General features: G+C 36.9%; 1 protein-coding gene across 5 annotated transcripts in view; it reads left to right on the plus strand.

The window, feature by feature from the left end:
* Positions 1-24,915, plus strand: part of VMP1 (vacuole membrane protein 1) — a 120,721-nt gene that overhangs the window by 78,996 nt on the left and 16,810 nt on the right. For all 5 annotated transcript variants that reach the window (XM_081806050.1, XM_081806046.1, XM_081806049.1 and 2 more), the window contains 3 exons: positions 14,348-14,428; positions 18,047-18,163; positions 24,423-24,484. In XM_081806050.1, the coding sequence (XP_081662176.1) occupies positions 14,348-14,428; positions 18,047-18,163; positions 24,423-24,484 (260 nt within the window). The remainder of the gene's footprint in view (positions 1-14,347; positions 14,429-18,046; positions 18,164-24,422; positions 24,485-24,915) is intronic.

The following is a 24,915-nucleotide window of genomic DNA, read 5'->3' on the forward strand; positions in this document are numbered from 1 at the left end:
GTCTTTTTAGTCTCTATTTTATTTATTTCCATTATGATCTTTGTTATTTCCTTCCTTCTACAAACTTTGAGTTTAGTTTGTTCTTTGTGTTCTAGTTCCTTGAGGTATAAAGTTAGGTTGTTTATTTAAGATCTTTTTTGTTTCTTAATGTAGTCATTTATCTTTGTGAATTTCCCTCTTAGAACAGTCTTTGTTGCATCCCTTAAGTTGTGCTATGTTGTGTTTCCAGTTTCATATATCTCAATGGTTTTTTATTTTACTTGTGAGTTCTTCTTTGACCTATTGGTTGTTTAATAGCATGTTGTTAAATCTCCACCTATTTGTGAATTTGCCAGTTTTCTTCTTTTAATTGATTTCCTGATTCATAACATTGTGGTCAGAAAAGATGCTTCAGGGCGCCTGGGTGGCTCAATCGGTTAAGCGGCTGCCTTCGGCTCAGGTCATGATCCCAGGGTCCTGGGATCGAGTCCCGCATCGGGCTCCCTGCTCTGTGGGGAGCCTGCTTCTCCCTCTCCATCTGCCTGCTTCTCTGCCTACTTGTGCTCTCTCTCTATCTCTCTGTCAAATAAATAAATAAAATCTTTAAAAAATATATATGCTTCATACAATTTCAGTATTTTTAGTTATTAATACTTGTATTCTCTCTCAAAAAAAAAAAAAAGGCACCTGGGTGGCTCAGTCAGTTAAGCATCTGACTCTTGATTTTGGCTCAAGTCATGATCTCAAGGTCATGAGATCGAGTCCCATGCTGGGCTTCATGCTGGGCATGGAGCCTGCTTAAGATTCTCTCTCCCCTGGGCGCCTGGGTGGCTCAGTCGGCTGGGCATCCAACTCTTGATTTTGTCTCGGGTGGTGATCTTGGGGCCGTGGGATTGGGCCCCATGTGGGTCTCTGCACTCAGTGTGGAATCTGCTTGTCCCTCTCCCTCCCCCTCTGCCCCTCCCCCTGCTTGCATGAGCATGTGTGCTCAAGCGCTCTCACACTCTTTCTCTCAAATAAACAAAATCTTTAAAAAAAAAAAAAGATTCTCTCTCTCTCCCTTTCCCTCTCCCCCTCCCCATCCACAACTCTCTCTCTCTCAAAAAAAAAAAACAAACCAAAAGCTTATTTTCTAATATATGATCTATCCTGGATAGTGTTCCATGTGTGCTTGAGAAGAATGTATATTCTGCTGCTTTTGGATAGAGTGTTTTATAAATGTCTATTAAGTCTAACTGGTTTTACAAAGTATCATTTAGTTCTAATGTTTCCTTATTGATATTCTTTCTAGATGATCTATCCATTGATGAAAGTAGGGTTTTGAAGTCTCTTACTATTATTGTATTGCTGTCTGTTTCTCCCTTTAGATCTGTTAATATTGCTTTATATATTTAAGTGCTTGTATGTTGGTGCACAAATATTTGCAAATGTTCTATTTTCCTGTTGGACTGACACCTTTATCATTATATAATGGCCTTCTTTGTCTCTAAGTCTGTTTTGTCTGATATAAGTATAGCTACCCATGCTTTGTTTTGGTTTTCATTTGTGTGGAATATCCTTAGTTCTATCTTTTCATTTTCAATCTGTGTGTGTCTTTAAAGCTGAAGTGAGTCTCTTGTAGGCAGCATATAGATGGATCTTGTTTTTTTTTTTTTTTTAAAGATTTTTTTTTATTTATTTATCTGAGAGAGAGAATGGGAGACAGAGCATGAGAGGGAAGAGGGTCAGAGGGATAAGCAGACCCCCCGCCGAGCAGGGAGCCCGATGCGGGACTCGATCCCGGGACTCCAGGATCATGACCTGAGCCGAAGGCAGTCGCTTAACCAACTGAGCCACCCAGGCGCCCGGATCTTGTTTTTTTAATCCATCCAAGCACTCTGCCTTTTAATTGGAATTTAATGTAAATGGAATTTAATCCATTTACATTTAAAGTAGTCATTGATAAATATGGATCTTTTCCATTTTTAAAATTGTTTTCTGGCTGTTTTGTAATTCCTTTGTTCCTTTCTTCTTTTGCTCTCTTTTATGACTTCATGATCTTCTGTAATGGTATGCTTATATTCTTTTCTCATTTTTTTTGTGTGTATCTACTGTAGGTTTTTGCTTTGTGGTTATCATGAGGCATACATAAAACATTTTATATTTATAACAGTCTTTCTCAAGTTGATAACACCTTAGGTTCAAACACATATTAAAGCTCTACATTTGGGGCGCCTGGCTGGCTCAATTGGTAGAGCATGTGACTCTTGATCTTGGGGTCATGAGTTTGAGCCCCATGGTGGGTATAGAGATTACTTATTTTAAAAAAACACAAACTAACTTTTAAAAATGGTTAATCTAAATGACCATCAATTTTAAAAAATAAGCTCTACATTTTTATACTAGTGTCACATTTTGTTTTTGATATCACGATTTTTGTCTTTTTGTCTGTGTACTCATTAGCATATTATTATTATAATTATTTTTGCTCTTTTAAACTTTATACTAGCTTATAAGTGATTAACCAACTTTCACAACATTAGATTATTCTGAATTTAACCATGTACCTACCTTTACCTTCAAGATTTATATTTTTACTTGTTTTCCTGTTATTGATTAGCATCCTTTTGTTTTAGCTTACAAAAATTCCTTTATCATTTCATGAAAGGCTGGTCTAGTGGTGCTAAACTCCTTCAGACTCTGCTTGTCTGAACAACTTTCCTCTTCGCTTCAGTCTGGACAGTTTTGCCAGGTAAAATATTCTTGATTGGCAGGGTTTGTTGTTGTTGTTGTTGTTTTTCTTTCAGTACTTTGAATGTATTGTGTCATTCTCTTCTGGCCTACAAAATTTCTTTTGAAAGATTTGCTTATGGTGTTATAGGGGTTCCATTGTATGTAACAAGTTGTTTTTCTCTTGCTGCCTTTACAGTTCTCTCCTTGCCTTTAACTTTTGGCAATTTAAATATAAAGTGTCTTGGTGTGGGTCTCTTTGCATTCATCTTATTTGGAAATCTGGATGTCTGTTTCCTTTCCCAGGGAAGTTTTCAGCTTTTATTTCCTCAAATAACTTTTCTTCCCCTTACTCTCTCTCTTCTCTTTCTGGGACTAGACTGTGAATATTTGTCCATTTAACATTTCTCCATAATTCCCTTAAGCTATCTTCACTCATTTTCATTCTTTTTTTTTTTTCTGCTCTGATTGGAGAATTGTACTAATCTGTCTTCAAGCTTGTTGATCCCTTTTTTCTGCATCATCTAGTCTACTGTTGAACCCCTCTATTGAATTTTTTAATGCCGTTATTGTATTCTTCAGCTCTGTGCCTTCTGTATGGTACTTATATTTTCTATCTTTGTTGAAATTCTTGCTTTGTTCCTGCTTTGTTCTCCTGATCTAAGTGAGCATATTTATGATCATTATTTTGAACTCTTAGGCCATTATTTACCTTCATTTCATTAAGGTCTTTTTCAGAGGTTTTATCTTGTTCTTTTGTTGGAACGTTTTCCTCTTTTGCTTCATTTTCTGTGACCATCTGTGTTGGTTTCTATGCAATAGATAAAATATCCACCTCTCTCAGTCTTGAACAAGTGGCCTCCTGTAGGAAATGAACTGTATCTTTCAACCCTGCCTTGGCTCTTACTTGTCTGTCAGTCCTTTGTGACTGTGTTCAAAGAGCCTTATTTGTTCTTAGTGTCTCCTAATAATTGAGGGTGGCCAATACCTGTCAGTGACCATAAGAGGAATAGCTTAGGCAGCACCTAGATGCAGGCTGATTGGAAAATGGACCCTCAGGCAGCAACTTTTAATGTATGCAAACATACTTCTTTCTGGGGGAGACAGAGATGGGCGGTACTCTCTGCTCCCTCTGCACTGAGCCCTGGGAACGTAGTCAACTAAGAACTGTTTCTGTTTGCTACCATCCTATTAAACCCATGAACACAAGCCTTACTGGCTACCAGACCCAGGCAGTCAAGGGACGTGTACCCTGCAAGGCAGCCACAAAAGCTGGGGCGCCAGAGGTTTGCACAAGCTCTTTTCTCAGAGACACCGGTGATGGGGGTCAGGACAGATACGGTGTTCGCTGGCCTCTGCAGTCTCTGGAAAGGATTGCCGTGGGCCCCCATGTGTGCTAAATTAGAAGCTTGCTGGGGCGCCTGCCTGGCTCAGTTGGTAGAGCATGTGACTCTTGATCTCAGAGTCGTGAGTTTGAGCCCCACGTTGAGTAGAGAGATTACTTTAAAACAAAAAGAAAAAAACAAAAGAAACCTGACCCTCAGGCCAAAGCTTTTTAGGTAAACAAATAGACCTCTTTCATGGAAAGACTGAGCATTTCTGTCCACTGCATCTGCACTGTTCCTTTGGTGGATATGCAGTTAAGGACTGTTTCTCTCTTGCAGTCTCCTTCTCTGTGAACGTAAGCCCCACTGGCCACTGGAGCCAGGCAATCAAGGGGGATCCCTGGCACAGGAACTGCAAGATCCAGGGCACCAGACATGTCCATAAGCTCCTTTTTGGGAGATCCCAGGAACCTAAAAATGGGTAAAGGGACAGTGTGAAGATGGTACATGCCAGCCTCTGCAGCTCTGGAGAGTTTGCAGTTGGCTTCTAGATACTTTTTTTTTTTAAATGATTTTATTTTTATTTATTTGAGAGAGAGCACGAGCAGGGGGCGGACAGAGGGAGAAGCAGACTCCCTGCTGATCGTGGAGCCCATCACAGGGCTGGATCCCAGGACCCCAAGATCACAACCTGAGCCAAAGTTAGACACTTAACCAACTAAGCCACCCAGGTGCCCCTAGATGCATTTTAGATTAGAAGCCCATCCCTCAGGCCAGAGCTTTTAAGATAAGCAAATAGTCTTATTTTGTGGAAAGACTGGGTGTTTTAGTCTGCTGCCTGTATACTGGGTTCTGATGCTAAGAACTGTCTTTTAGTTTGGCCTTGTGGGTCTTGTGGACATAAGCCCTGTTGGCTTTCAAACCTAGATGTTTTGGGGGTGCCTCTCACATGGAAGTCTTAAAAGATAGGGTGCCAAGTATGGGTTTGTGGGGGGCCAAACCCTTCATTCCTCAGGAAGATGCTGAGAATTATGCTTTCCCTCCCAGTTGTAGATTGTCTCACTGGAGGTAGGTTTTATGGTGAGCTGTTTCCAAGCCTCTCCTATCCTTTTGATGTGTTTTTTTTTTTTTTTTTCCTGGCTTGCCTGATGTGTAGGAATAGCTCAGCTAATTTCTGGATTTCTTTCAGAGAGAGCTGTTCTTTATGTAACTATACATTCTGTGTGTATGTGGGAAGAGGTGAGTTCAGGAGCCTCCTATGTCACCATCTTGAATCAGAACTCTGTAATCTCTTAAAACTTCTAAATCTGGGGGCACCTGGGTGGCTCAGTTGGTTAAGCATCTGCCTTTGGCTCGGGTCATGATCTCAGGGTCCTGGAATCAAGCCCAGCATCAGGCTCCCTGCTCAGCGGAAAGTCTGCTTCTCCCTCTCCCTCTCCCTGTGACCCTCCTCCTCACTTGTGTGCTCTCTCTCTGTCTCAAATAAATAAAATAAAATAATAAATAAATAAAATATTTAATAAATAAAATGTTTAAACAAAAACAATTTCTAAATCTCCCAAGTTTTTTCAAAATAAGTTTGCTTTGCTTTGCTTTTATGAAATGTGTTTATGTGATGTATTCTGTTTGCACCATTGTAGAATTTTACGTTAATATCCAATTTAAATAGAAATTCTAGGGGCTTCGGGTGGCTCAGTCAGTTAAGCACCCGACTCTTGGTTTCAGCTTACTTAGGTCATGACCTCAACGGTCATGGGATTGAGCCCCATGTTGGGCTCCATGCTCAGTGTGGAGTCTGCTTTAGATTCTTTCTCCCTCCCCTCGTCTGCTCCTGCCCTCTCACGTACTCTCTCTCTCAAATAAATAAATAACATCTTAAAAAAAAAAGGACATTCCAGTGATCATCTCTGATGTAACAGTGTAAAAAGCCATAAATTTGATATTAAAACACTTCATTTTCAGTAGTTATTGCACAACTCTGCTCTGATCACTTTTTTTGGTAAGTGTATGTGCATTTTGTAATCCGGCATTTTATAGGTACTAAATTTAAAATTTATTAACTACTTACTACTGTTGCAATCACTTTATTTCATCAAGTTAATATCCCTACTTTTGGTAATTCTAGAGTTTATTTCCTTACAATCTTCACCTCATAAGCATGTTTGAGTCCATTATAATTCAAAAACAGAATAGAGGGGGGCTTGGGTGGCTCAAATAGTTAAGCGTCTGCCTTCGGCTCAGGTCATGATCCCGGGGTCCTGGGATCAAGTCCCGCATCGGGCTCCCTGCTAGGCGGGGAGCTTGCTTCTCCCTCTGCCTTTGCCTCTCTCTCTCTGACTCTCATGAATAAATAAATAAAACATTTAAAACAACAACAACAACAAAAACAGAATAGATGATATATGACTCTTGAAAATATACCTCCTTTAAAGGAGACTTACTTAAAAAAATAAAAATAAAGGAGACTTACTTAAATATGTAGTGTTAAAGCATAGCAGCTACATTATTGATATTGTTGAGGAAGTTAACAGTAAGATAAAATATTTTGCTCACTTGAATTCAGTGAATTCATCTACATTTTTATGTGAAAATAACCCATAAAGAACCCTGATCAAGGGTAGAAAATTACAATTAGGACATGTTTTAGTCTGAAAGATTTAAGGAATATGAGTTATATTTCATTGTAGTTTCTATGATGAGAATTAATTGTACCCTTTAATTGTGGTATTTATTATGTTTAATATGACTTCAGTGTAGAAAATTAATTTAGTTACATGGTTTTAAGATCTTAATAACAAGTTACTATTTCAGAATGATTGTCCACAATGCTGAAACAGCTTATATTAAGTCATCATTACTCTTTAGCTCCGAGTTTTACTTCCTTGACACAACATATTTGACTAGGGCCAAGGAACTAAAAAGTCATTTTTAGATGGTGAAAGAACTTCAAAAATACATTATATTTTAAATTCCCTTTATATATGAGGAATTATTATTGAAGCCATTGCTCTGTGGTTTTAATATTATCTGTGGAGCCACTTCAGTACCATCCCAAGCTAAGCAGAAGTTTTAACATATTATGGATTAAGAAGGCAGATAATTTACAAAATTATAATCTATAAAATCGTTCACCATTTATCATCACATTGATAATAATAGGTCTTCTCAAACTAACATAAGCTATTAACCAAATACATAAATATCTCCAGTAATACTGCATTTGTTTAACAGGTTTAGGTATTTTTTGTTGCTTTTAAAGAGATCTTGAAATTTCCTGTGATTACTTATGAAAATTGAAAGAAGTGTACTGTTACCATTTGAAGGATAAATATTATTTCATGTATTTAAATCCATCTGGTATCTTTAGATTCAAAGGTTAGTATTTTACAAGCTACTTATAATTATCCATACAGTTTCTCTTCTCCCCTTTTTTTTTTTTTTTTAAGATTTTATTTATTTATTTGACAGAGAGAGACACAGCGAGAGAGGGAACACAGGCAGGGGGAGTGGAAGAGGGAGCAGCAGGCCTCCTGCCAAGCAGGGAGCCCAACGCGGGGCTTGATCCCAGGACCCTGGGATCACGACCCGAGCCAAACGCAGACACTTAATGACTGAGCCACCCAGGCGCCCCTCTCTTCTCCCTTAATCATAAATATTTTTCTTAGGAAAAAGAAAGGTGAAGTAAAAGTAGTGCAGGAATATTCATACTTGAAGGCTTTATCTGTTTTTTCTTTATTAATCCTTAAAGTCTCAGTGATAAGAAGGATTTATTGTAACATTGCCTCATTTGTCTTGTAGTTATTGGGGAAATGCTCCTAGTGTCTCTCATTCTTAATTTCAGAAGCATGGTTAGTTAAATATATAATCACAATTGGTGGGAATGGGAATGATAATTTTACTTACTTGTATTTTGTTTATTTTTTAAACTTACTTGTATTTTGTTTATTTTTTAAAAAGTCGAATGAGATACATGGTTACAAATTGTAAATGCATGCTGCTTATTTAGGTAGAACTAGAGAATAAAACTTTCAGGCATTTAAATTGTGAAATAGGTAAACATTGTGAAATGTGAATCCAGAGAAATGAAACTATTAAAAGGAATTTGTTTTTAGTTGTACAGATTTTTTTTTTTATGGAAGAATGACAATTGAGGAAGTAATCAAATTGAACTTGCTACATTGTTCCCACAAATACACCAAAACCCTTAAAATGAGATACTAATTTCCTTTGATATTTAACTTGAATATTGAATGCCTAACATATTAATTTGTTAAACTTTGTCTTTAAAAAAGGTGTTGTTCATTATTGGTGCACTTCTTTTGGCTAATTTTTTTATTTGCTGGCCTAAAAAGAAGAGCAAATCATGCTTGAAATGATTCTTTTAAACTTTAGTAAAAGAGGCCTTTTTTGGCTGGTGTTGAGAGGGGGTTGTATGGTGGGGGGGCGCGTGTAAGTTGGGTTTATTGTCAAATAATATACCTACCATACAATTCTATTTTAAGAGCAAGCAGAAATATAAATAAACATATACATAGACAATGTTACTTTTTAAAATCAACAATTATCCGGGTGCCTGGGTGGCTCAGTCGTTAAGCGTCTGCCTTCAGCTCAGGTCATGATCCCAGGGTCCTGGGATCGAGTCCCACATCGGGCTCCCTGCTCAGCGGGAAGCCTGCTTCTCCCTCTCCCACTCCCCCTGCTTGTGTTCCCTCTCTCGCTGTCTCTCTCTCTGTTGAAAAATAAATAAAATCTTTAAAAAAAAAAACAAAAAAACAATTATCTGATAAAAAAGAACTTTCAAATATGTAAATAATTTAAAAGTACTGAAATTATTTTTAAAAAAACTTTTAAAACTACAGAGCAACAAAGTACAATTACATTTAACATGTAGAACATTTTAGACAATAAAAGAATGATGTTTTCAATAAAATTATGTCAATAAAGCCTTTAGAGCCATATCAGTAAGTTTTAAATAAGTGAAAGAAGTTTAAAATAAAAACAACAAAATATAGTTGTGTTTATGAAATCTAAACATGAGTTACTATCATAAAATATTTTAGATTTGATGCAGATACTAGAACAGTGCTTCCCTGAGGTTTTTTTCATTACATGGCAAGGAAAAACATGAAGAAAATATTCCCTCAAGCTGCATATTCTGCTACTATTGGTTTCTTGTAATGAAAACAAGTGTGCAGACTTCATATTAGTTGAATTTAAATAAACGTTTATGGATTGTTTAGTATATAAATGTAATTTTAATTCGGAGAATATTGTGAAAGTCCTGGAAAATAAATTACAGGAACTGAAAGTAGCATGATCACTGTATGTGTTAAACACATAATAAGATTTATGAAATCCATTTTCAATAGACAACTTTCAGACTTTTTAAAAAGTAAAACTTCCCATTAGAAAGCCACTTAATTTTTTTTCCTTGTAAGACATGCAAGCTAAAAACTAATTAAAAAAAAAGTTAAAGAGAGGTTTCTACTTCATTTATTTAGGTAAAGTAACTCTTTCCCCTCAAATGAAAATTCTTACGGTACCCTTAAGGATAATTAATAATGGGCACCCAGGCATCTGAAAGGACAAGGGGTCTATTTTCCTTTGTTCTTATTTAATTTCTGTTGAGTAAAGAGATTCTGCCCCAGAGGGTTAAAATGATTTTCAGGATGTTTTTACTTTCAGGATGTTTTTAAAAATGTGGTGATTCCATGAACTTCTGTAGGCTTAAATATTTTCATTGTTTTGTATATTAGGTGATCTGCATAATGTTTAATCTTTCTCTCTCTTTTTTTTTAAGGTTTTATTTATTTATTTTTTTAAGTGCTCTCTACACCCAACACGGGGCTCAAATTTACAACCCCAGGATCAAGAGTCACATGCCCTACTGACTAAGCCAGCCAGGCACCCCTAATCTTTTTTTCTTTATATAAGCCAATTGGTATAGTCATACCTCTTTTCTAATTTAAATCTGTTTGTATGGAGGTGCCTGGCTGGCTCAGTTGGTAGAATATGTGACTCTTGATCTCAGGGTCATGAATGCCAGTCCCACATTGGGCATAGAACTTACTTTAAAAGAAAAAGGAAAAAAAAAAAAAAGTGTGTGTGTATGTGTCATTATAATAGAAAAAAAAATCAGTTTTAAATGATGGCAGTATCATAGTTCTTGGTTTAAATAAATATAAAATTCTAAAGCCTTTAGGGATGCCTACCTGGGTGGCTCAGTCGAGGAAGCATCTGCCTTCAGCTCAGGTCCTGATCCCAGGGTCCTGCATTGTTCTCATTGCTCAGCAGGGAGCCTGCTTCTCCCTCTGCCTGCCACTCCCCCTGCTTGTGCTCTCTGTCTCTCTGACAAATAAAATCTTTTTTTAAAAAAGAAAAAGATTCTAAAGCTTTTAAATTAAGATAAAAGAAAACAGGACACAAAACTTTATTTTTTTTTAAAGATTTTTTATTTTTATTCGTTCATGAGAGACAGAGAGAGAGGCAAAGGGAGAAGCAGGCTCCCAAGGAGCAGGGAGCCCGATGCGGGACTCATCCCAGGACCCTGGGATCATGACCTGAGCTGAAGGCAGAGGCTTAACCATCTGAGCCACCCAGGCACCCAGGACACAAAACTTGAAATAAAACACTTTGTTGATCTTTTCTGTATTATTTTATGCAAGAAAAAATATTTTTTTTGCTGTAATTTTACATATTGGGGACTACATAAATGGTAAGATAGAAAAGTGTTCCCACATATGTCCCACTTCGGAAATACATTTATAAAAAGTGTGTTGTCTTTAAAATAAAATTTTTATAGACTTTCTTTGTTTTACTTTTTCTTAGCAATTGAGTACCATCTTACCACTCATTAAGATGGATTTGCTATGGGGCGCCTGGGTGGCTCAGTTGGTTAAGCGACTGCCTTCGGCTCAGGTCATGATCCTGGAGTCCCGGGATCGAGTCCCGCATCCGGCTCCCTGCTCTGCAGGGAGTCTGCTCCTCCCTCTGACCCTCCCCCCTCTCATGTGCTCTCTGTCTCTCTCATTCTCTCTGTCTCAAATAAATAAATAAAATCTTTAAAAAAAAAAAAAGATGGATTTGCTATGAAGATAGCAAGGGCTGTAAAGGAAGGCATTTTTCCGAATTTATATTTTTAAATCTTGGGCTGTAATAGTTAAAATTTCATAACTCGTTTATACTCTAATACTACTGTTTGATATTTTTAAAACTCAAAATATGTCTATTCATTATGGCTTACCAGTTTTTATTTAGTGCTTCTAATGAATTACAGTTTAATGACTTGGGGATTGATTGTGTAAATTATTAAAAATAAATGGAAGTGTAATTTGTTTTAACATATATAGGAAAACTGGTTTCATTATATATTAAACAGTTTTTAAATCAATAAGATGAGAAGAAACAACAGAAGTTGGCGAGGATGCAGAGAAAGGGGAACCCTCTTTTTTTTTTTTTTTTAAGATTTTATTTATTTGAGAAAGAGAGAGAGAGTACAGGCAGGTGGAGCAGCAGAGGGAGAGGGAGAAGCAGGCTTCCTGCTGAGCAGGGAGCCCGATGCGGGGCTTGATCCCAGGACTCCAGGATCATGACCTGAGCCGAAGGCAGACCCTTAACCGACTGAGCCACCCAGGTGCCCGAAAGGGGAACCCTCTTTCACTATTAGATTTTATTTATTTATTTGACAGACACAGCGAGAGAGGGAACACAAGCAAGGGGAGTGGGAGAGGGAGGAGCAGGCTTCCTGCGGAGCAGGTAGCCCGATGCGGGGCTCGATCCCAGGACCCTGGGATCATGACCTGAGCCGAAGGCAGATGCTTAACAACTGAGCCACCCAGGCACCCCTGGTGCAGCCACTTTAGAAAACAGTATGGAGAGGCCTCAGAAAGTTAAAAGTAGATCTACCCTGCACTCCTACAATTGCACTACTAGGTTTTTTTGTTTTTTTTTTTTTAAGATTTTATTTATTTGACAGAGAGATAGAGCACAAGTAGGCAGAGTGGCAGGCAGGCAGAGGCAGAGCGGGGAGCCTGACGCTGGACTCGATCCCAGGACCCTGGGATCATGACCTGAGCCAAAGGCAGATGCTTAACCGACTGGGCCACCCAGGCGCCCTGCACTACTAGCTGTTTACCCAAAGGATACAAAAATACAGATTTGAAGGGGTACATGTACCACAATGTTTATAGCAGCATTATCAACAATAGCCATGCTATGGAGGGATCCCAAATAGCCATCAACTGATAAATGGATAAAGAAGATGTAGTATGTATATATATATAATGGGAATATTACTCAGCCATCAAAAAAATGAAATCTTGTCATTTGCAATGTACTGTGCCAATACAATATACAGTGTATATTGTGCCAAGGGAAATAAGTCAGTCAGAGAAAGACAAATACTATATGATCTCATTCATATGTGAAATTGAAGAAAGGAAACAGATGAACATATGGAAGGGGGAAAAGAAAAAAAAAGAGAGGGAAAGAAATCATAAGAGACTTTTAACGATAGAGAAAAACTGAGGATTGATGGAGAGAGGTGGGTGGGGATGGGTTAGAAGGGGGATGGATATTAAGGAGGGCACTTGTGATGAGCCCTGGGTGTTGTATAAGTGACGAATCACTGAATTCTACTCCAGAAACCAATATTACACTGTATGTTCACTAACTAAAAAATAAATAAGAAAACACTTATATCTTCATGGAAGAAAAAAATCAATAAATCAATAAAATCAGTGTTTCACATTTAATGCAATAGATGCTGGCTTAAGAAGAAAATTAATCTTTAATTAGAAATCTGAATAAAAATAGGAAGTTCTCTCTGTTACAGTAGATCAATTTGTTTAAAAATATTAAATCTTGGGGGCTGGCTCGCTCAGTTGGTAGAGCATGTGATTCTTGATCTCAGAGTTGTGAGTTCAAGCCCCACATTCAGTGTAGAGCTTACTTTACATAAGTATATATATACTTATATTTATATTTATATATAAAATCTGATTATAGTTGACTTACTGAAGAAGGAAGACATCTCAAAAAGAAAAATTCTCTCTTTGGAAATAAATTGTAACGTTACAAAACTGCATTGTAGAATTTAGTTAATGATTGACTTTGAGAGCCGATATATTTGAACTTGAAAGTGTTTATCTTAACTATTAATATTTTTTAAGATATACCTTATTGGTTTAATTCCTTTGACTTTCTCACCATCCTCAGCAAGTAAGTTGGAGGGAGTTTGTGTTTTGTTTTGTTCTGTTTGGTTTTTAGTAAGCTCAGTGCCCAACTTGGGGCTTAAACTCACCACCCTGAGATCGAGAGTCCCATGCTTTACCAACTGAGCCAGCCAGGCATCCCCAGATTGGCACTTAAAAAAAATATATATATATATAAAATATATATATATAAAATATATATAAATATATATATATAATTGTAGTATCAACATGAAGGAAAAAGAAAGTCATGGAAATACGCTAGCCCGCCAAATGCATGTTTCAGCATGGGAGATAGCATAGTGAAATAAAAAGAGCACTGATTCAGAGTCTAAAGGATCTGCTCTATTACACTGCAGGATTATTGAAAGGCTCGAGTAAAATGTTTCTGAAAATATTTCATAAAACTAGCACAAGTTGTGAAATGTAAGATGCGTTTTGCTTTGGGGGGTAGTAAATGCTTATTCAGTTATTGCCACGTAACTATTTTTTTCATCTGACTGGTGATCAGCAGAGGTCTTCATTGGCTGTCTTGAAAAATCCTATGATTTTTGACCCTGATGTTAATCAGGGAGTGAGTCTGGCAAGTAGTAGAAGGAAAGAGAAAGAGACAAATGTGATAGGTCAGTATTTCCGAAAGAATGAGTTGGTTTGGGGTGCCTGTGTGCCTCAGTCAGTTAAGTGTCTGACTCTTGATCTCAGCTCAGATCTTGATCTCAGGGTTGTGAGTTCAAGCCCTACACTGGGCTCCATGCTGGGTGTGGAGCCTACTTAAAAAAAAAAAAAAAAAAAGAATGTGCTGGTTCATAGTTAGTTTATAACCTTTTGTTCATCCCTAGATAATCCAGAGATAATCTGAAAAATAAAGTAACAATGTTTTGGCTTATGCTTGAATTGTGGTAAAACGTTATCTTTAAGAGTATAATTGTTCTATTAAGTTTTTTATTTGCATATTTTCTAGTTCAACCTTCTGTGATTTTTTAAAAATCATTCATCAAAAGCAATGATTAAGTGAATCAGGTTATGAGATATTTAATATTATAAATCTTATAAAGAGCCATCTTTCATTCTTCATTTCATTAATGTTTTCATTAATGTTTTGATTATCCTCCTTTTATACAGGACTTTGCTTCCCGGGCTAAACTGGCAGTTCAGAACCTAGTACAGAAGGTTGGATTTTTTGGAATTTTGGCCTGTGCTTCAGTAAGTGAATTGTATTAAAAGTGAGAACTTCCAATAAATGGTAGATTTATATTTTGATCCAATTTGTTTTTAAAGATAGCACACTAGGAGAAAATAAAGATGACACACTTGAGTGAACAAAAATGCTATCACTTTTAATGAGTATGTAGTTTTATTAATCATTCATCTTACTCATCAAATGAGCTGTTTCTGTTGGATAGGTTCATACCTTGTTTATTGACTTTAAACATTTCATCTTGCCATTGATGACTTCGGACCTAAATGGCTTGTTTCAGTAAGAATAGAAGAGATAAAAAAAGAAAGAGAGAAAGTTCTTCCTTTCCATGAAGAATTTATCAAATGAAGTGCATTTAACCAAATAACAATGACTTCATTCTTTCCAGAGTTATAGATAAGTAGTCTTTTTCCAGAGTTTCAAGCGTTAGTTATAAGGAAGAATTCATATGAAACCTGTCTTAAGGGATACTTACAACTATCAAGGTAATTGAAACCTCTCGGGCAAAGTTAAGTGCATCTTTGGCTACAGGGAACTAAGAAGCCACGTATGTCAAAAATGTAGCTAATATCTCAAACTGTAGTTTGTGAAATGGACATTCCTTGATAAGTCGGTGTTTATCCTGGTCCTTTTCTAATATAATAGAAACATTTATATTTGAAATGGAACAGTTTGAACAGAGTTTTCTTTAGTAGCCTATACACAATTTTTGGCAGTTCGGTGGTGGATTTGGCCAGTATAACTAGGTGCACCTATAAAAACTGCAACTGTATGTATAATTCACAAAATTATTGTCTACTGACACACAGCTCCTTTATCCATTATGTACTAGAATGTGAATTCATCTTTGAATACTCCTCCCTTAGCAAAGCACCTGATCAAAAAAGAGGACATTTGGTGCCAAAATTTCTAATGTGATGTGAACATTCTAGATATACTGTAAAATACACATGTGCCTTTGACCCTGGCAATATTAGAAATTTTCATAATCTAATTTTTCTTTTTAATGTAGAAGCTCTTTTTCATAATATTGACCTCAATTATTTGAGCAGTTTATATTATAGTGTGATATAGTAGAAAGAGAATTGGCTTTGGCATTCCTAAACCAGTTTTGCCTCTTACTATGTAACCTAGTCAAGTTACTCTCTTTGAACCCTAGTTTTCTAATTTTTAAAAAGGGGCAATAAGACACTGCTCTTAAAGGCTGATGTGAGGATTTAATATATGTGAACTAACACAGTGCTTAGAACATAAATGTTCCTCCATTTTTTATTGTTATTTGTCAGCTATGATTCAGTCACTGAGTGTTTGGAATAAAGAGGTGAAAGATACTCCCTTTCCTCAAGGATCCTGAAGTCTAGTGAGGGAGACCATTGAAATACAAGGATAAATTGAAAGTGCCATGGAAGTCAGCAGAATGGGATTAAGCTGAGAGGCCTAATGGATAATAATGTCCTTACTTCAGAGGCTAAGCGAACAAGCATGGGAGCCACATTGCCTGAGTTGAAATCCTGCTCTGCTGCTGAAATCCTTCTATCCTGAATAAATTGTCGATCCTGTCTGTCTCACTTTTCTGTAAAGTGAGTGTAATGATATAGCATTGTTTTGGGATTAAGTAAGTTGACGATGTAGAAACATTAGAAAAGTACCTAACAAGGCAAAACATTCAAGAAAAATTAGCTTTCGGGGTTGGTTGGGCGTCTGCCTTCGGCTCAGGTCATGATCCCAGAGTCCTGGGATCAAGCCCTACGTCCGGCTCCTGGCTCGGCAAGGAGCCTGCTTCTCCCTCTCCCTCTGCCTCTCCCCCTGCTCATGCTCTCTGTATTTCTGTGTCTCGAATGAATAAATAAAATCTTTAAAAAAAAAAAAGAAAGGAAGAAAAGAAAAATTAGCTTTTATTATTCCTGGGGAAAACACAGAGTACCTTCAATTTATTAAAGCAAAAAATAGTATTCTTTGGCACTCATCTATCCCTGTGTCCTCACTGCTGAAATCCACTTTCTATACTAGTCAGTCTTCTTTATATTTGACTAGGAATATTGATAGATCAATTTGTTGATAGATCAACAGCTTCTAGGAACTTTTTTCTAGAAAATTTTTGATACTTAAAGTGTTGAAAGCATATATACTTCATTTAAGTTTATTATTTTGTTACTAACATTCAAACTAAGATAAATAAAACTCCTAGTTGAGGGAACATTTCAAAGCTACTTAGTAGTTCATTTAATCCCAGTCTTCCTTTCTGTGTATTTAGTCAGCAGTTGAAAAAAAAGAATAAATAACATGCACATGAAACAATAAATTCACTGATTATGCTCTTCTGAGGGTATACAGCATACACTGAGTTGTCCAACATGTTCAGAAATTCTAATTTTTAATCTCTGCTTTACATATCTTGTATACTTTAAAGTAATTTCTATTTCAACATGAGATAGAGCCTGATAATAAAGGAAAACAATTAAAATTGTAATCCATGGAATTACGAGGGTCACATGAGAAAATATAAAAAATGATTGATGTAAAGCTATACAAATGGTATTGTTATTAACATGATTATAAGACAGATGAAATTGCATAAAACATTTGAATTTGTATGAGAAAAACAAAACTGAGTTATTGAATCCAAGTGTTATGAACAAAAGAATATTTGAATTCTAATTTAGTCATGGAATTATTTTTAAAAGAACATATGTGACAAATATCTTTTAAACAAGTAGGCTTTTCTTTGAAAGTTCAAAAATGAAATTATATAAATTAATTGGCTTCTGAATGGTTCTGCCAACTGCCACAAGGACAGAGTGCTTCTATGGGAGAAAAATGGGTGAAGTGCTCAAAAACAGCTTGTGGTTTCTTTGCATTTTTACATGAAATTGTCTTTCAGCATTCTTGAAATGTGGGAATGTTTGGGAAAGGTATTTGTTGTGAATCACTTCTTTGTCTGGGACTGAGTATTCAAAACATCTGAATCTATGTGCTCATATTTCCACACTTGATTTTCTTTTTAAAATATATTTACACAGCCCCACAGCCTTGGGCTGTCATACAAATGATGAGATTTGTATGTGCAAAATACAAATTATGAATTTTTTTCTGTTGAAGAATAAAAGCACATCTACATATAAATGTATTTGTAATTTTTATAAGAATGCTTACTGTATAGATGTGAGTACTTTCTAGATAATATTCTTATTTCAAGCTGAAGATTTTGGAACCCTAGTAACTACTGAAATAATCTTATGGCTTTTTCTTCATTTATACCTCAACTTAAACACAGCTACCAAATGGCAAAGTATCTGCTGCATGGTATTAAATTCCTGCAGGTCCATTGGTTTTATCCAATTCTAATGTGATTTTTTTTAAAGTATTTTTATGGGGTGTTAGCTATAAGTAGTACAAGCAAAAGGACAGCTGGGTTTGCTTTGAACAGCAACCTGAAGTGAATATGAGACCCAACTTACAGAAACAATACTTGCCTAACCTTCTGAACAGTCTGTTATTGATCAGGGAACCTGTACCTGTCTTTGCAATGAAAGCAAGGCTTAAAGCATGATTCCACATACCTGTAGGTGATAAAATTAAACTGTTCCTTGGATTATATATTTTAACTTTTTTTTTTTTAATAGATTCCAAATCCTCTATTTGATCTGGCTGGAATAACATGTGGACACTTTCTTGTACCTTTTTGGACTTTCTTTGGTGCAACTCTGATTGGAAAAGCAATAATTAAAATGCATATCCAGGTAAGGATACCCTCTGATTCACTGCCTAGTGATGATGAGCCCATTAAAAGGCATTAAAACTTAATTCCTTTGCTCATTCCAATATGAATTGTTAATATTTTGGTTCTGCTTCTGTTAATTGGTATCTTACTTGGGTATTTAACCATGGAAAGTCATTTGGAGGTTAGTAAATTTGGTGCTGGTTTTCCCTGTCCCTATTGGAAAATTGTGCCCCTTTAAGACTTTTCTCCTTGTTTTTTTTTTTTTTTTTAAAGATTTTATTTATTTATTTGAGAGAGAGAGAGTGAGAGAGCACAAGAGGGGGGAGTGGGAGAGGGAGAAGCAGACTCCCCGCTGAGCAGGGAGCCCGATGCGGGACTCGATCCCGGGACTCCAGGATCATGACCTGAGCCGAAGGCAGTCGCTTAACCAACTGAGCCACCCAGGCGCCCTCCTTGTTTTCTTTCTTCATTTTCCTCCCTCCTTTCCTGTCTTTCTTTATTTCACTTTTTGCCTTGTGAAACTGTTCATCCAAGGCTGTTATCAAGCAAAAATAGGAAAATGCACATCATTTTCAGATACATAGTCCAAAAATGTCATATTTTTACTGACCATGAGCTGAGAGAAGATGGGCTTTCACTAATTCTGCTTTTCTTCCATACCCCCCAATAATACTTCCTCTCAAGGCACCAATGTCCTTTACAGAAAACCAGCCAGATGTTAGTGTGGGAGAGAATGGGGAAGAAAGGGGTCTCTGAAGAGGCGAAGAGCTGTGGGTTGTGGTTAGAGAAGTGAGAATCTGCTATTGTTCAAAGCCAGTCTTAACAAAAGCCCTAGGATAGAGGTATGTATGTGTGTCTATACACACACACACACACACACACGTATATGAACAGAGGAAGAAAATTGAAGGAAATGAATATGTGCTTCTAGAACTGTGATATGAATTTTTTCCTTTTAAAAGGGCAAATCTCACTAGGAGAAAACACAATTAACCTGAAAAGAATTTCTTAACCAGTGAGGTTTGCAGCACAGAGGCATTCACCAAAGGAAAGGCAAGAGCAGTGCCCTGGTATGATTACTTCAAAATTAAAAGCACCTTTGTCCCAAGTTTCTTAACACCTCTCTACCTTCAATTCTTAGAATGAAACAAGAAAACTTCAGCTGCTTTTAAACCTGCCCAGTTTCTAATGTTAGATTTTGGCATTTGGGATGAGTTTATTGAGCCTGTCTTCTACTCCCCTGCCGTGATAGTCACTCACTATTCCAAGGACATTCCTCCTTCAAGGAATAATATTAAGTATATTGTTCAATGAAATGAGTTTTTTAATATTGGAATGCTAGTTACTTTGGTAAATATTACAATACCATATTAGAATTTTTTAAATAGGGCCGCCTGAGTGGCTCAATCATTGGGCGTCTGCCTTCGGCTCAGGTCATGATCCCACGGTCCTGGGATCGAGCCCTGCATCAGACTCCCTGCTCAGTGGGGAACCTGCTTTTCCCTCTCCCACTCGCCCTGCCTGTGTTCCCTCTGTTGCTGTCTCTCTCTCTGTCAAATAAATAAATAAAATCTTAAAAAAAAATTTTTTTTAAATAAATCTTCTTTAAAAAAAAGAATTTTTCAACTAATAAAATACTATGGCGAGTAGTAAACTATTTTGCAGTGTATCAAGATAATTTTTTCTGGGACACCTGGGTGGCTCAGTCGTTAAGCTTCTGCCTTCGGCTCAGGTCATGATCCCAGGGTCCTGGGATCGAGCCCCGCACCGGACTCCCTGCTCAGCGGGAAGCCTGCTTCTCCCTCTCCCACTCCCCCTGCTTGTGTTCCCTCTCTCGCTGTGTCTCTCTCTGTCAAATAAATAAATAAAATCTTTAAAAAAAAAATAGGGGTGCCTGGGTGACTCAGTCATTGGGCGTCTGCCTTCGGCTCGGGTCATGATCCCGGGGTCCTGGGATCGAGCCCTGCATCGGGCTCCCTGCTCCATGAGAGGTCTGCTTCTCCCTCTGCCTCTGCCTGCTTGTGTTCCCTCTCTCACTGTGTCTCTGTCAAATAAATAAATAAAATCTTTAAAAAATAATAATTTTTTCTTTGATCTTTTCAATTCTTTCTGGGGAAGAAGGAAGCTATCATTTTGCTTTTTAAAAATTAATAATTATCCCTTGAAAGTATTAATACCTAAGAAACAATAATTATTTTAATTCCCTTTATAATAGCCACTTTTCTGGGAATCTATAAGCTTTATGCACCCAGCTTTGTGTAGTAACTTTCTTTATAAATTATAGTAAAATTTATTATGCTAAGAGTATTCTATAGTGATGGGCATTCAACTTACCAGATTTTTCATTACAGAATATTAAAAATAGTATATTTTTTAAACATTCTCCGTTTTTTTCAAGTTATGATAATGCTTAATTTTTTTATATGGTACTTCACTTCAAAGCACTTAGTGTTTGTGAGCTGATTTTATTATAATCCTTGGATAGAGAAATGACTACTCCCATTATATAATTGTCAAACTTAGAAGTTTAATAAGTAAAGTAGATAAAAGCTGGAATTTGAACCCATGTCTTTTGGCTTCAAGTGGAGTGTTCTTTCCATTCTTTTACATTGCCTTCTAAACTATAAATTATTTATGTGATTAAGGAAACTGAATTGTTTAAAGCCTGCTATTTATCAGGACCTATGCCAGGCAGTGTGCACTGGTCATCTCAGAACAATCCAGTGAGATAATTATTATCCATATTTCATAAATAGGAGAACTGAGTGTTAGAGAAGATAAAATACATGGCTAAAGCCCTGGAATTCAAACAAAACTCTATAAATTCAAAGCTATACTCTTTATGTGTGTGGAAGGAAAAAAAGAAAGCCAAAATCTTTCTGTTTTTGAAAGCAGAAAATCTGAGTTCCTTCACTAAACTGAGACCATGGGATATGTTTGCTGTGCTCCATTGTACCAGGGAGACATACTTTCTAAAGGCATGTCACTTGATGTACATCCAGATGTAGCTCAGGGTGACAAACATTTCTCATTCTTTGGGTAAGCAATAGTAGTGTGTAATATAAATGTTTTAACTATTTCTGAAGTAATCAGAGGGAAACCACACACAGATTTTTCTGTAATCTAATAGTAAACCTATCTTCTGGCTCTTTTCTCTTTTTCTTCAGCCTAAAGTAAACAGCCAAAAATATTATTTTTGATATCTTGCTATTTGTTAAACTTCCCCTAAAAATTTTGAAGTAGCCCACTAATAATATTAGATTGGGATTTCCAAAGTCAGTATATTTATACTCAGTACTGCACATACCCTGTAACTTACTTACCATGTATATTGTTTATTGCAGAATATCATATGACATGTAGTAGACGTTCAGTAAAATTTTTTTTAAGATACTATTTTTAAGTGATCTGTACACCCAGCATGGGGCTCGAACTCACAACCCTGAGATCAAGAGGCGCACGCTCTGCCAACTGAGCCAGCCAGGTGCCCCACTCAGTAAATTGGGTTTTTTTTAAAGATTTTATTTATTTGAAAGAAAGAGAGAGCAAGCATGAGCAGGGGAAGGGGGAGAGGGAGAGAGAATCTCAAGCAGACTTTGTACTGAGTGCGGGGCCCCACACAGGGCTCAATCCCACCACCCTGAGATCATGACCTGAGCCAAAACCAAGAGTCAGACACTCAACTGACTGAGCCATCCAAGTACCCCGCCCTACTCAGTAAATTTTTAATAAATGAATTTAAGATTTTTCGTTCCATTAAAGGACCTTCTTTTATAGATGGTTTCTTCTTTGTTCATTCGGGCACTGTTAGTTCCCTACACCCATATTTTTTTTTTTACCTACTCAACCCTTTCCTCTGCACACATGGTTGAGTGGGCTGTTTGGTGGCCAGTGCCTTTTGTTTATTTGGTAGAATCCCCACTCAGACCTCTAGCCTGAATGAGATGAGACATATGTTCTTAAATATCTGGCACATTTATGTCTTCCCCAGCACAGTGAATTTTCAAGCTGTTACATATAAAAAGAAAGTCTTGTTTTGTTTTCAAGCAATGAAATTATGCAATTATCTGGGCATTGGCTTATTTTCAGCGTTAGGAAATGATGGTAAGGAAAACTCATGGTGGTGAAATCACTGAGAGGCAAAACTATTAGCTCTAATTCTTAGTGAAAGATTTATAGCTCCAGTAACTGGCTTTTATGGAAACTAGAAGGACCCCTGTATATTAATGCTTTTCTCCCTAAATGATCTATAATAATTGTCTGTTTGGTTTCATAATCTTCATACACCATATGTATAACACTGTTTATGAAATCATCATCCATCTTGTACCTGTTTTTGACATGTGCTTGCTTTTTTCATGAGATAGGTAGTATCTTTTTAAAATTAATAGATACATAAACGGGGACACCTGGGTGGCTTAGTTGGTTGAGCGTTCGACTCTTGGCTCAGGTCATGATCTCAGGGACATGGGATCGAGCCCCATGTCGGGCTCCACACTCCGCACAGAGTTTGCCTGTCCCTCTCCTGCTCCTCCCGCAGCTCTCTCTAAAATAAATTGAAAAAAAAAACTTAAAAAAAAAAATAGATACACAAACACCAAAAAGGACTGTGAACTTTTTTTTTCAGTCTTACTTCCTTACACATACCCAGCTGTGCAGCTGCCAGTGTCTCTGTTAACACTAGGACATTTCTGAAGAAAATGTCATTGCCTTATTAGTCTTCTATCTGAAATAATATGCTTTAGTCTAACTTAGCTACTTTCCTGAGATTCATAATGGGTGGATAAAAAGAAGTCTATTGTTAACTCATTTTATTTCTCTTCGCTCCCTTTTTGTTGCATAGGCTAAAGTTATTATTTGACAAACAATAACAAAAATGCAAGCGGCCATCAGGAATTTGGAGAGAGAATCTAGAATTACTCATATTTAATAAAAGAATTATCAGTCCTTTAGACTTAAACTCTAGTATCACCTTCTTGAATCTCCTATTAATCCTACTTATATGACCTTTCCTTTCTCTGAACTTGTATAATACATTTTTACTACTAATGTCATGTATAGTTTATGTATATATATAAAACTTATCATCTCTCTACTATGTATAGAAAATTTTTTTAATTTCTTCAGGGCACGGGGCAGCTGGGTGGCTCAGTCAGTTAAGCGTCTGCCTTCGGCTCAGGTCATGATCTCAGGGTCCTGGGATTGAGCCCCGCATCAGGCTGCCTACTCAGCGGGGAGTCTGTTTCTCCCTCTGCCCCTCCTCCCCACTCCTGCTCTCTCTCTCTCTCAAATAAATGAATAAAATCTTTTTTTTTTTTTTTTAGGATTTTATTTATTTGACAGAGAGAGACACAGCAAGAAAGGGAACACAAGCAGGGGGAGTGGGAGAGGGAGAAGCAGGCTTCCTGCTGAGTAGGGAGCCCAATGCGGGGCTCGATCCCAGGATGAGCCTAAAGCAGACGCTTAACAAATGAGCCACCCAGCTGCCCCTAAATAAATAAAATCTTTAAAAAAATTTTTTTTCAGGACATTCAAGAAGTGTCCTTCCCATTTCATGTTCCTGAAAATTCATAAAAATGCCTCATGATATATATTATTTTGAACATTTATTTAATTGAGTTGGGGATATTTGCTACCTTTTAGCACTAAAGGTATCTTTACTTGTAAGGTATCAACATCTTTAATTAATGGAGAGTACGTCAGTAACACCAAATTGAAAATGACCCAAGTCTGATAAAGATTCTCAATAACCTGTTGATGTTTTTGCTTGCACAGTAAGTCTAAAAGTCTAAGATCACTCAGGGTCTAAGAATGAAACTTTAATGCTAATTTCTATAAACTTTCTATAAAGGATGTACAGGCTTTTCAGGATCCTCTGGATTAGATTTATCCCAGTCCTCAGGCTGATCAGCTTTAATTTCAGTAGTGGGGGCTATGTATGGGAACCCATGACTTCAGTTTGTATACTCCATTCTAAGATACATAGTACATGTGGAATGTCCACCCAGCCTTGGGTTTCATGACTCCCATTTTTCCCTCAGACATGGTTGTGTATCCTGTAAGACTAGAGCTGTGCTTAAGAAAAAACATCCTTAAAATACAAAGTAGGTAGCATTTGTTAGCAAGTAGTGTTTTTGTTTTTGTTTTTTTAAAGAATTTTAAAAATTGTAATCGGGGCAGGACCTCACCTCTTTAGACTCTTATCAGAATTATGAATTTATATTGAGGTTTTTTTCTGATAACAGAAATACTTATTTTAATTGTTATTTTCTTTACAGAAAATCTTCGTTATAATAACATTCAGCAAACACATAGTGGAGCAGATGGTGGCTTTCATTGGGTGAGTAATTCTTTGTGGATTAATATTAATGTCATCACTGTTCAAATAGAAGAAAATGTATAAAAAATTTTATTGAGACAGAATTTTTCTAATACCTTTTTATTTTTTGAGAAGGAAAAATCTTTTGCCTTATTATTAGTTAAATTGAAGACTTTCTTGCCCTACAGCAGGGAAAGATGAAGTTCAGATAATCCTTATTTAATTTTAGATTTTTAATTAAATTTTAATTTTAGGGGCGCCTGGGTGGCTCAGTTGGTTAAGCGACTGCCTTCGGCTCAGGTCATGATCCTGGAGTCCCTGGATCGAGTCCCACATCGGGTTCCCTGCTCGACAGGGAGTCTTCTTCTCCCTCTGACCCTCCCCCCTCTCATGTGCTTGCTCTCATTCTCTCTCAAATAAATAAAAAAAATCTTTAAAAAAAAAACACAAAT

Source organism: Leptonychotes weddellii, chromosome 15 (assembly GCF_054177405.1).
Source record: "Leptonychotes weddellii isolate Sample4059 chromosome 15, ASM5417740v2, whole genome shotgun sequence".
Taxonomy (NCBI): Eukaryota; Metazoa; Chordata; class Mammalia; order Carnivora; family Phocidae; genus Leptonychotes; species Leptonychotes weddellii.